Genomic DNA, 13,123 nt, shown 5'->3' on the forward strand with positions numbered 1-13,123 from the left:
ACCTAGTTTTGCAACGTTTTGAAATTCGTTTATCATTTTGCTTTGCCCATTTTTCTAAAACAGAATAATCTATAACAAGTAGTTAAACTATGTGCTTTAAAGTTTCTCGGCCAATCACTATTGATACAGTACTGTAGCTGGATTTGTTGAGTCGTACTTATCTAAAAAGACCACTTCTCCTGCATATTGAATAACACGCTTATTTATTAGAGTCCGAAACTATCCCCACCCTATTCTTCCAAGACACCCATCCCCTCCTGCACCGGAGCATGTGAATAAATACCTGGTTATAAATAAAATAAAGCGTTTTCTCTATTAAGAACAACTGGAAATGGAAACCGTAGGGGAGCGTTTCAACAAGGCAGCCAAACTCGTCAGGACACCGCTACTGTTTATATTAGCTAACACTAGCTAACTTTCCTAACGTCACTCAGATGGCAAAGCCCAAAATGCCCAAACAGAGGTGTAATAAAGTGATCTACAGGTATGACAGGTGGGTAATAAAGACGTAATGCACACATAACATGGTGCATGTCTGTCTAAAAAGCGCAGATCTGAACCGTTAGAGCTATTTGGCTTATCTGCTGTATCATAGCAGGTTAGCCTGTTAGCTGCAGTTTCAAACGTTAGCTGAATAAAAAGCTCACCACAAACTGTCAGCGGCCTCCTACTCCTCTTCTTCCTCTTCTCGTTGTGCTTATTAAAGAACCTCACTGTGCTTCATCTCATAGAGCCGAGCAGCTGAGGACGCTTTGATTGTGTTACTATGAAAGGAGACAGAGACATGCATGGGTCTCCATGTCTCCGCCCGCCTCTCCGTTACCTTCACTGAGCTCAGCCCAGCAGACCCAGCCCCTCTCCGAGCCCCGGCCCCGCGGTGACGTTACACCTGCCTGTCTGTCTGCCTGTCTGTCTCTATGTGTTTCAGAGACGGCCAAGTTTTTACACAGAATCTTAAAAAAAGAGTACAGTACAAAGTTATTTTGTAATACCAAATATGACAACCCTTCAGGGTGTTTACTGTATTTACTGCATAGTTTCCACTGTGTATGGAGGCCCGAAAAGGACAGAGTTCAGTATATTTAATTCAATATTCAAACAAGGTTAAAAATAAATAAACAAATAAATAAATATTGTTTTTGCGAGACAAAGATGTATCTTGTTTAACAGCTACAGCATCAGACTAAACCATTTCAAATACATACAACTAGTTTGTGCACATTTTCTCGATGTCATTTTACATTGCAATATATGTTGTGTTGGGGCTGTCTAACAATTGTTCAGCTGCTGGGTGAGGCTCTTCCTTTTGTGACACATCAAAAAAAGTTTAATAAAAGTCAGGTGATCCATTTAAATAGTGAAGCCAATATGTCATTCAAGCAAAATGTGAAAATAATACTTGATGAAAACTAAACAAATAATCTAAAAAAAAACAACATCTGAGCTCCCAGCTCTGAGATTCTGCTCTACCTTCGATCCAATTCCCGGCCGCCACCATACATAATAAGTAGAAAAAAAGAACAACCACACCCATGGATAGATATTGGGCAATAACGTCATCAGAGTGACAATGTAATCTACACTGCAAAGTAAGAGAAACCAGCTTAACTTCTTTTAGCTTCTACATGTTGATATGTACTTTTTACAAAAGTTTTTTTTACTTATTTTGAACTCTCTCTTAGCTTTTGATATTATTGTTTGTTTATTAATGTTGTACTGAGAGACTGCAGAAGAAAATCAGAGTCAAATTCTTTGTATTCAACAAATATTAAACCCCTGAAATTTGATTGGACATTCAATCAGCCACTTTCAAATCCTTCTCTATGATCTTTTGTTTCTCGCATTAGAGGTTGGATTAATGCTAAAACAAATTTTTTAGGCTGTGCTTCAACAGAGCTGAAAATTCTGATCGTGAGAAACCGAGCCAGTGTCACAAACTGCAGTTCCTCAAGTGTCCTCTTGAGGCTGGCTTCAGAGGCAGAAGAAACCTCATACACACCTACACAAAAAAGCTTGTTTACAGCCCACAACTGGGACCTGCCTGTGTGCACAGTGTTTCTTATTGACATCTCTCCATAACTTTAATGTGTGTATTTACTCTTTTTGTTTCTGTAGATGTGTTTTAGAGTCCCACTTTTCATAAACACATCGCTGTCTGTGTCTGTGCTGTTTGTTTTGTCCCTTTGTGAGCTGTGTGTGGTCAGCATGTCGCAGCAGGGTTTCTTTACACTGTCATTCACAGCCCCCCAACCTCCCCCCCACAGTGGTTTAACACTGCATGTGTGTGTGTGTGTGTGTGTGTGTGTGTGTGTGTGTGTGTGTGTGTGCAGCAGGAGGTGATCAATACTGACATTTCTGTGTTAAATGTCATTTATAATACCCTGAAAATCCTCATTACACATATTGCGGGTTTTCAAATGTCAAAGACGGACAACATAGAGCTGTTACAGTGATGTTCAGCAGCGGGTGAAATAATAGAAACATTTGCTTTATTTTCAAACTATCATTAAAGTGAAGTAATGTGAGTTTTCACTGTGTTGAAGGAGAGTGAGAATGTAATGCCAGACTGTTTTATCTCTGCTGTGCAGACACACAGCAGCCAAACCCAGCATGATATCAGAGGACGTACATGTTCACTTCTTATTCCTGTAAGTTTAAAAGCTTGCCAAGTAAGAGTCAGTGTCTAAATGGGAAAATATGTTGACATGAATAATATTTCTGTCCATTTTTTTCTTCCTTTTTGGTAATTCTTCTTTTAAATTCCTGTTTTTTTCTAGTGTCTGTGGCCTTCAGTCTTATTTACCTCATGTCTTAGTGTCATTTTTCCTGGTGTTGTCTTTTTTAGATATCATATCGATTATTGTGCCTCCATCTCTGGTCTTCCCTCTTGTGTTCTCTCCACTTCCTGTGTGATTGTCTGTGTTTTTTTTCTTCAGACAGTTTTCATTTCTTCCTATTTTATTTTGTTGTATTTTCCCCCAAGTATTTAAAGTGTAGTGATACTTCCTGTCTTTCTCTTCCTTAGTGATTGTGTGCCCTGACTTCACTTTCTACTAGAAGAGTAAAGAGTATTAAAACGTTAAGTTCAATCAGAGTTACTTTGATGAAATTTGACTAAAAAGTCAAAGTTTTCATTTACACACGCAGCACAGCCTGGTTATTTCACAGTGTTGTTAATTTGTTTCTGTGTTTATACTTCTACATCTGTGGGGATATGAGTTGTGATCACCTGTGCCTGTGCATGCAAACATGATATCCGGATACAGGCATAAGCCCATCTTCTTGACATGGTTTGAAAACCTGATTTTTATCAAAGGAAGAAAACATCCAGATCTCTAGAAATCAACTGAAATCTACTCATGGAGATAATCTAAGGTATGTCAGACTGTTTCCTTCTTCTCTCCTGTTATCCAGGTGTTAATCTAAGTTGTGAAGTCTCTCCAAACACCTCCTGTGGAGATCTTCCTTTGAGCATTTATTAACACAGAGCTGTTACTCCACCTCCCTGATCAATGAGGTGTTTGCGTCACCATTTGTTGAGCCTTTTGCTTCATTTACCCTGCAGATAATCTTCAGCTCAGTTTCTCCACTGCACACTCCTCTGAAGCTGAATCAAACCTGACAGATTGATGTCTTCTTCATGAGACAGTTGTAATGTTTATCTGAGGGGACAGACGATGAGATTTTCCACCTCTGATAATTATCAGTGTGTTATTTCTAATCTCTGCTCGTCTCTCTGCAGGCAGCTCCTCTTCACACCTCCGTCAGCTGTGATTCAGCAGCTGGCTCTAAACGGCTTCTCACAGAAAACACATTTTCATCCCGAAGACACATCGTCCTGATAAAAATGACTCCACTCAATCTGGTCTCATCAAAAAATAGTGCGTCAACAAACGGCGCTGACGTTCATTCTGAAAATAACTGGAGGATAATTCAAATCAAGCCTGAGAATAAAATAAGAACTTTTTATATTTTGCATTTTTTAGATGAAGAGAGAGGGAAAGAAAAGAAGAAAAGGGTAAGACACTATTTTGTCCACAGGGGGCGCCAAAATAAACACGAGCAGATTAATTTTGCTACTCTTTAAGCAACAACAAATCCAGGCATCATTTCTGTCTGCTGATATCAAAATAAGATGTTTCTCTAGACCTGTCAGGTGAATGTGGCTTATATCAAGTCTAATGAGACATTTTTACTGTTTATAAGTCATAAACACTTGCTTACAGTTTTTGTATTGTATTAGTGTTGAAAATAAAGTCAAAATTAAGTTGGAGTGCTTTAAAAACAAATCAGCAGAGAAAGCTTTTATTGACTTAATTCTCCACATCTTGAATTCAACTTGAATTATTTTTCATTAAGTATGTCCTTTAATCAAGCAGCAACCTCCAATCTAAGAATATGAGACAATGTAGAGGTGCTAAAATCTGCTGTTTCTCGAGCGCCCCCTTCAGGCTGGCTCTAGAAGTACCAGAAGTCACAGACACAGCAAGCCAATAAGCCTGTTTTCAAAGCAGAAATTAACCTTTTTTACAGGCTGGTTCAAAAAACGTCTCCTGTCTGAGTCACTAATTTCACTATCCGCAGGGGAGTATTTTTTTTTTAACTCTGCAATTTAGAGGATATTAAGATCATGAGCCCACCCAATCAGAGGCCCAGCTCAGCTCACGTGACTGATGGACTGAACTCGACACCCTTGCCACTTCCAATATGGCCGCTATAGACGATTTGCTTCAAAAAATCTGTTTCAGACAGACAGGTTATGCCGGGGAGATTACGTCCATTAATTATACAGTCTATGCTCTTTAAAAGTCTGTAGACCTCATCAGTGGTGCCACCATTGTGCAGCCAGAGTCTGTGCAGTTGAGAATTCAAAGGGACTCTGACAGAATCTGAGTGGAGCCAGTTGATTAAAAAAAGTTTTTGTTTTTTTTCTTTTGAGAGTCCAATCTCTTCTTGGCCCTTGAACAAAGGACTGTGAAAAGGACTTCATACACATCATAGTAATATCTTATTAACATCTTCATTTCACCACAGCATACAGACATGCGGAAAAAAATTCTACCAAGTGTTTTTATTTTTTAAAAGTTTGACCACAGCCCACCTGGAATGACTGGGGAGGTGGAGTTTTTGACCTATACTGCAGCCAGCCACCAGGGGGAGCAGTTTTTGTGGCCACCTCATTTCAAGCTGAGCAAATTCTCCTCCTTTTCTGACTTTTGGCAATGTCCACATGTAGTTGGGTATTTGGGAAACCACATATATTTCATACATTTAGGCCCTGGCAAAAGTGAAGGTTTTGGAAAACTCTGGTTTCTTGGTTTCGTGTAGACGCCAGTAAACTGAGTTTTTGATTCTCAAATGTCACAGCTGAATGACGGAGGTTCATTCTGATTGGACACGTCGGAAAAACAATGCCCATTATGGGTTTGGCATTCTTTGAGCTGCACTCACCAGCGGATTTGCCGGCTGCGTGTGGGCGAAAGTATTTTTAAAAACGAATTTAATTTTTGAAAATACCTGGCTACATGTCTACAAGGCCTTTGAATAACTTGCATCATGTTGTTATTTCATCAAACTGAAGGGACGTTCATCAAAAGAAAATCAGTTTGTGTGTCAGCTTCATATCACTGAAGGACAGGGAGAAGATTCTGTTGGATTTATTGTTTACAGTGAATCTCAGACTCCACACAAACTCATGAACTGAAAAAACACAGAAAGTGACACAAATAATATAAATGTTTACACTCTGTTATACTGGTTTTAAAGACAAAAAGTCTTCATGCCAAACATTCAGCTCTACAGACTAACTCATAGTTGGGTATAGAAATGAACACTGCACTGTTTCTGAAACATTAGCTTATTATTAGCATCTTTCTGCTACATTATCTCTGACGGGCCGTCCTCCTGCAGCCTCCTGCGATGTGAATCTGTCACCGCCCTGTTGCAGTTTTATTTTAAATAATGAGTAAAGAAGGAGTCTTCATCTCTGCTGTCCCGTCTCGAAGTCCAGGTTGATCCCGCTCAGCAGCTCTCCTCCACAGGAGCGGTTCAGCAGCTCCTTCAGGGCCTCGTTCACGTCATTGTTGAAGACGGTGGAGAAGTTGCAGTTGGAGTACCCTCCACCTCCTCCTCCTCCTCCGTCCAGCGGGAATGACCCCATCACCTCCTGCACCCACTTCAGCTCATTGCTGAGTTCGAGGCGCAGAGCGTCAAAGTGGTTCTGCCTCTCCTGGTAGCGGCTGCTGACGGCTCCGAGCGTGGAGCTGAAGGCCTGCATGTCGTCCTGCAGGCTCCTCTTGAAAGCCTCCACCTTCCTGAACTCGTAGCGGATCTGAGAGAGCTCGTGACGCACCCCCTCACTCTCCTCCTTGTACCAGGCTTCCTTCTCATTGTAGATGGACACCATGGCGTCGATGTCCTCCTGCAGAGAGTCGTGAGCGGCTGCCAGGCTGACGAAGGAGGTCTCCATCTGGTCGATGTCCTCCACCACCTGGGCGAAGCGCTCAAAGTTCACGTACGTGTTGTTGGGCGGCATGCTGGAGTGAGACTTGATGGTGTACTCCCTCAGACGCTTCGTCTTCAGCTGGCGGCGCTCCCGTTTCTTCGGCTCCAGAGTTTTACTTTCTTCTTTGTGCTCGTTGGACTTTGAGGTTTAAAAAGGAGAGAGTTAGATGCACCAAGAAAAAGGACACAGACACAGAGATCATTTCATAGAGCATCTTTACCTTGATCCATGGATGATTCAAAGCATCCTGGATTGTTAATCTCTTCCTGCAAAGGAAATAAAAGTGTTAATATAAAAACAGATGAAGCTCTTTGAGACATGACTCGTTCCTCTTCTCGTACTTTTTATCCTTCTCCAACAGCTGGCTGATGAACTTCTTGGCCAGCTCGCTGGTGTGGCAGAAAAACTCCTCATCAAACTCGTAGTTTACAGCAGAGATGTTCCCTAGAGTGTCCTGTTTGGTCTCTCCCAGGAAAGGTGAGGCTCCGCTCAGCCTGCAGAGACAGAAATGAGAAGGAGGAGAGTTCATCAGGAGGCTGTCACGTTACATTACAGATCCATCACGTTACTCTGCGTCTCTTACAGGATGTAGGTGATGACCCCGATGCTCCACATGTCGGCCTCCAGCCCGAGCGGTTCATAGTTCACGATCTCTGGAGCTGAAGGAGAAGGTAGGTATGAGGCAGGAAGCATTTCCTCATGAAATATTCAGAGGAAACGAATCAAGTCTTACCCACAAACTCAGGAGTCCCAAAGATGTTCTTAAACTCCACCCCAGCTTCGATTTTGTGGGCGAGGCCAAAGTCAATGAGTTTGATTCTGGGCAGCGGGACGTTTTTGTCCAGCAGCATGATGTTCTCAGGCTGCAGGTGAGACACAGAAACACACATACCCTCAGTACACGCCATGCAGCCTGGAATCACTCCATCACATGTTTATAATAATAATAAGAAGAATACATTTTATTTACAAAGCGCTTTTCTAGAAACTCAAAGACACTTTACCGAGGTTAAAACAAGCATAATTAAAAAACCAACACACAATAACAGAACATGAACAAAAAAGAAGCAAAATAAGAAAAAATAAAGTACAGTCAAAGACAATCACACATTGAAAGCATCTTTAAAAAGGTGGGTTTTGGTGAGTATTTTGAAAGTGGAGAGGTCTGGTTAAAGGAGCCTGGTTATGGAGGACTTTGTAGTTGAGGAGGAGGATTCTAAAATGTGTCTGATGTTTGATGGGGAGTCAGTGAAGGTGTTGGAGGATGGGGGGGGTGTGGTCATGGGAAGGCCGTAGAAAATGCTATTGCAGTGGTCAAGTCTGGAGGTGATAAAGGTGTGGATTAGGGTTTCAGCGGTGGAAAATCAGAGACGGACTGAGATGAGAGAGGTATTTGACTTGCATCCATTGATTTCACTTGGTGGAGATGAATGGTTGGATGTCATCAGTGTAGATAGTGATAGTGATTATTTCACAGTCTGATGCTCTGCTCCCCTTTAGCATTGACATAACTAATAATAAGGTTGGTTTTTTCTAATATTTCAGGTAGATTTGATTCTTTGTTATGTGAATATATTGTCATACTGGAAACAATGCAGCCATCTGCCACAAAAAAATGTCCTTTTCTTTACATATTATACATTTATACCTTGAAATGGATCAGTAATATATGAAAGTTTGAAGGACTGTTGGTGTACAGACTTCTCCAGGTTAAATGTGTTTAAACACAGGTTATAGCCCCATCTAGTGGAAGAAGGCTTCCAGCTTCAGAAGGAACGACTTCTAACAACAATGTCAAAACCCTCCTGATGAATCAAAGCTCTAACATTTGACTTTACAGCATGTAAAAGACAGAACTTTGTACTGTTGAAAATATTTTTAGACAGCTTCACCTCTTACAGCAACGAAATACTTCAGAACGTCTTATACTTAACATGATTCAAGACCAGAAAAGTGACTAACAAAGAGAGTTTGGTGTCATCAGTCACTGTGATTTCTATGGAAGCCCATTTCTGGGATTTGAAAAATAAAAGTGAAAACTTGGCTTCAGTGATTTGTTTTTCCCCGAATAATTTTGTCTTTATTTTGTTTATCAAACTTTATTTTTCTGAAATAATGACTTTTTATCTTCTAATTTTGACTTTTTTAAATCTCACTGAAGCGGCAGACTGGCGATCTGACCGTGATCTTATTTTCTTCTGAGGCCATGTTTGATTCTGTGAGATCTGAGTCTAAACTGTCTTTGTGTGTGTGATCTCCTGAGCTCTCTGCCAAACGTGTCGGTGTGTTCATCGTTTTCTAACAAACCTTGAGGTCGAAGTGAGCGATCTTCCTGGCGTGCAGGTAATTGACGCCCTCCAGGATCTGTTTGATGAACTGTGTGGCTTCTTCTTCACTCAGAGACTCTTTCTGTGCCAGGAAGTCAAAGAGCTCCCCTCCAGAGACCCTGGAACATGAAGATATCATCCATAAGGCTGAGTTTGTACTTTTCTGAATGAATCTCTGAGCACATAGGTCGAAACGTGCAGCACAGACTCTGACAAACACACGTCTTACTCACAGCTCCAGGATGAGCACCACGTCAGTGCGGTTCTCGTACACGTCATGCAGCGTGACGATGTTAGGGTGCTGGATCTGCTGCAGGATCTCCACCTCCCGCTCGATCTCCTCCCGTCTCACCCCTCGAGAGCTCGCCATGCTCTGACGCTTCTTGATGAACTTGGCGGCAAACTCTCGACCTGTGCTTTTCTCCCTGCATTGCTTCACGATGGCGAACTGTCCGCTGAAACACAAACAGGCCAACGCATCAGAGTTAGGTCTGAAGGAGGAAGTCGGGTCAGGAGAAAATGTCCAGAAGAGGGAGAACTTTTAGAAAAATGTACAGTTTACATGAAGGGGAGGGCGGGCAAAGAAATACAGAATAAATAGAGAAAGGAGGAAAGAAAGACAAAAAAGGTAGAGCAAAAAGGAATGTAATAGAGAAAAAAAGGCCAAAGAGTAAAAAGAAAGCAACAAAAAGCAACAAAAAAAAACCAAATAGGTTGGGAAAAGGAACTGAGAAAAAAAGAAAAGACAAGGAAGAAAAAATAATGGAGAGTAAAAAGTAAGACAGAAAAGGGAGAGAAAGAAAACAGAGAAGAAAAACAGAGAAAAGGGAAGAAGTGAAAAAGGGGAAAAAAGAAAAGAGAAAACGGAGAGACAAAAAAGGGAGAGAAAGAGACAAATTAAAAAAGGAGAAAAGAGAAAAAAGAAAACAGAGAGACAAAAAGGGAGAGAAAGAAAACAGCAGAAAAACAGAGAAAAGGGAAGAAGCAAAAACGGACAAATTAAAAAAGGAGAAGAGAGAAAAGAGAAAAAAGAAAACGCAGAGACATAAAGGGAGAGAAAGAAAACAGAGAAGAAAAACAGAGAAAAGGGAAGAAGCAAAAAGGGAGAAATAAAAGGAGAAAAGAGAAAAAAAAACGGAGAGAGAAAAGAAAGAGAAAGAAAGAAACTAAGATACTGAAAAGATAAAAAGAAAGAGAAAAGTTTGAGAAAGAAGAAAGAAAGAAACAGAAGAGTCAGAAGAAAGAAACAAAAAATAGATTAAGTAAAAATTAAAGAAAAAGAGATTAAAAAAGACAGACAAAGGAGTACAAAGAAAGACCATAGAAAAAGGAAAAAGAGAATTTTTAAAAAGAAACTAATTAACAGAAAGAAATAAGAGAAAAAAACAAAGAAAGAGAAAGGGATGAAAAAAAAAGAGAAAAAGTACAGATAGACAGAAAAATTGAAGCATACGGCTGAATTCTGTAGAGACAGATTATGTTGACTATGAGAGAAAACATTCAAAAATATTTGTTTCATTGAGTTGTTTAAACCTTTCCTCACAGCTGAAAGTTTGTCGGTGTTGCTCATTAACCCAGTCTGTGATGGGTGTTGGTTTGTTTTGAGTGCATCTGTCCCTAATCCAGCTTTTTAAACACCCTCACATCTTTAAACCCAGAGGAGTTATTCTTCTCTCAACTTCATTATCTCTCCCTGAAGACTTTCCTCGGCCTGCGGTCTGCCTGTGATTGAATTTTCCCTCCACTTCAGTCTATGAATAGAGTCTGAGTAACTGCAGAGTGATCAGCCAGACACACAGAGACGCTCACTTATCACAACAACACAACATGACGAGCAAACACTGCATGTCCCCGTACGGTCTGACGTAGACGAGTGGTTAAAATTCAGAGCTGATGTGAAGGATCAGCTGCTCCTGTTTCTCTCTGCTGTCAGCCAACACTCCACTTCCTCATCTACAGCCGCTCTGAGAGCAGATTTAGACGCAGCTAAAGATAGAAGAGTCTTTTTACAACGGGGACAACAGTTGTCTGGACGGCCTCATACACATGTTGCTTCATGTATCCAACACATTTTGCTTGTGACTGTGAACAAAGAGGCTTTTCCATAAAGCCAGAGGAGAAGAGAAACACCACAGAGCTGTGACAGGTGCAGGGAAATTTGCAGCGTACAGTTAATGATTGAGTGTCATTTCCATACAGCGGTGACCTACATGCTGGAGCACTCCTGAGCAATGCAACTCGTGTTTGTTAATCCTGCAGATGAAACCATTGCTTACTCCGACAAGTAGTGCAGAAACAAACTGTCTCTACACATTAAAATACTCATGCAACCTTCACAACAACACAGAATTAAGTCTTTATGATGATGAAAGTTATTGCCTGTGTGTCAAAGATGTAAGATTTTGCACACAAACAAATCAATTCAAAACATTAATCTATGAATAAACCTTAAATAAATAGATGCATGCATTCTTTATTGTTAAGTAAATCTTGCAGCACGCCCATGTCAGACTTGGTTGCAGTGAGTATTTTGTCCTTTAGGATAATTTCCATGAACTTTACAGGCATGCCTAATGCTAAGTTTTGAATGCACATTACACTATCAAATGTAAAACAACCATAAACTTGCATTTACAAAATCAGCTGATTAGATTCAGATGGAAAAACCTCAACCATGTTTATCCCATTGTAAAAAAGTTTTATGCAAATGAAAAGAAGCACATCATGCATGAATGTACCTTCCCAGCTCTTCGCTAATTTCATAGAAATCCTCCACTTTCTGCTGTTTGAAGGGGTCCATGTCTGCAGATCTCAGGGTTTCACTAACAGAGGCACTCCAGCTTTAAGTTTCCTACTTCTGGAAATAAACAAAATCAGAAAGACATCAAACTTTTTCTACATCTTAATGGACGTTACTTGCTTCTACAGCTTCATTGAAAGCTCAATCGCTCACAGAGAGCAGACGATTTAAGAAAAACTGACTTTAGTAAGTTATTTGTACACAAATACGACATGAGCAACACAAAACAACTGCAGTATTTAAAATATCTTACCATGCTACAACTCGAGGTGTTGCTCCAAACCATGCTCTCCTCATGAATCTCCAGCGAGTGTCGCAGCGTTGAGCTCCTCACTGCGTCCCACTGTCGTTAACCAGAGCTCGTTTCACCAAACCTCATTCAGAAAACTACTCATTTTACCTCACGTTGCTACAAACTTAACGAAGGCTAATCCCTATTTGATAGCTTTAAAATAACAATTATGAAATAAAAACAGTGAAACAAACTGATTTCATCCGAGTCAAACCTTTAACCGCGTGTATGTTAGCGTTACTTTGCCGTACATGGTTTTAAAAAAACGATGTTAGACCAAAATAGACAAATAAAGCGCACAATTGTGATGCCGATACATACATAAGTAACTCATCACGAAAAGTTAACCCTATAAAAGTGTTTAATTTGATGATTTTTTATTGAAAAATAAAGTTAAACTCTAAATTTGTATAAATATGAATGAGGTTTGGCAGGACAAGACAACAAAGCGTCCTGTTGTGCGGTGGTCCTGCCCCTTAGCTCGACCACCTGTCCAGCTCTTACACCTGTTGTCTCAAAGTCTGTCAATATGGGGACTTATGGTCTCGGGTAACCCTGAACAAATCATGTTGTTTGTTTGACTCCTAATTAAAAAAAAAGGCAAATCATAATAATTTGATATAATCTTATGAGATTGTCTTTAATTTTAATAATTTACCATTTTTTATCTGTTTATTTTCTCATTATGGTAACAGAAATAATATTCTTTAATCATTATGAGATAGTATCTCATTATCATAACTTAAAGTTTTTCCCCATTATTATGACCTAGTATCTCCTTGTTGTTAAACACTTCCTCATTATGATGATAAAGTTATGAATTATCTCTTTTCTCATATTATCTCATCATTATTATGTACCAAATTTCCCCCCGTTTTTTTTTTTTTTTGTTTTTTTTTTTTAAATTTCTGTTTTTTTCTACTGTCAAAAATGGACTTCCAAACATTTCAGTGATAGTAGCTTTGGCTGTATTTTGATGAATCAAACTTATCAGTGAATCCCCATCCTTTCAATTCATGGTTTACATTTCAGTTTTGAGTTTTTAACCTGGAAGACGCATAAAATGCATTTTTTATTTATTTATTCATTTATGTACTTTTTAAAATTGTATCTATTTATTGATTTACTCATTTGTTATATTTATTTATCTATTTATTTATTTATATTACGCTCTATTTTTTTATAACTCAGCTATGCTA

General features: G+C 39.7%; 2 protein-coding genes across 5 annotated transcripts in view; both read right to left on the minus strand.

Annotated features, from left to right (window-relative positions):
- The window catches only part of herc1 (HECT and RLD domain containing E3 ubiquitin protein ligase family member 1), a 67,392-nt gene extending 66,560 nt beyond the window's left edge, over positions 1-832 (minus strand). For all 4 annotated transcript variants that reach the window (XM_074665692.1, XM_074665691.1, XM_074665690.1 and 1 more), the window contains exon 1: positions 648-832. The gene's annotated coding sequence lies outside the window, so the exon portion shown is untranslated. The remainder of the gene's footprint in view (positions 1-647) is intronic.
- Positions 833-5,653: 4,821 nt separating this feature from the next.
- dapk2a (death-associated protein kinase 2a) lies at positions 5,654-11,975 on the minus strand. Its single transcript, XM_074666789.1, has 9 exons — positions 11,886-11,975; positions 11,571-11,689; positions 9,066-9,287; positions 8,813-8,951; positions 7,239-7,368; positions 7,089-7,164; positions 6,847-6,999; positions 6,726-6,771; positions 5,654-6,643 (listed from the first exon to the last, which is right to left on the minus strand). The coding sequence occupies exons 2-9, from the start codon at positions 11,630-11,632 to the stop codon at positions 5,981-5,983; spliced, it is 1,491 nt and encodes a 496-aa protein (XP_074522890.1). The 5' UTR covers positions 11,633-11,689; positions 11,886-11,975; the 3' UTR covers positions 5,654-5,980.
- Between the last annotated feature and the right edge of the window lie 1,148 nt (positions 11,976-13,123).

This window comes from Halichoeres trimaculatus, unplaced genomic scaffold (genome assembly GCF_033239565.1).
Source record: "Halichoeres trimaculatus isolate MK-OKI-2021-1 unplaced genomic scaffold, fHalTri1.1 fHalTri1_scaffold_3, whole genome shotgun sequence".
Lineage (NCBI taxonomy): Eukaryota > Metazoa > Chordata > Actinopteri > Labriformes > Labridae > Halichoeres > Halichoeres trimaculatus.

Bases quoted from the DNA above. Each gene is read 5' to 3' on its own strand.
- dapk2a (XM_074666789.1), bottom strand. From the start codon at position 11,632: ATGGACCCCTTCAAACAGCAGAAAGTGGAGGATTTCTATGAAATTAGC. The intron at 9,288-11,570 runs GTACATTCATGC...TTTGTGTTTCAG, and splicing joins ATTAGCGAAGAGCTGGGAAG to CGGACAGTTCGCCATCGTGA. The intron at 6,772-6,846 runs GTACGAGAAGAG...TTTCCTTTGCAG, and splicing joins CTGTTGGAGAAGGATAAAAA to GAAGAGATTAACAATCCAGG.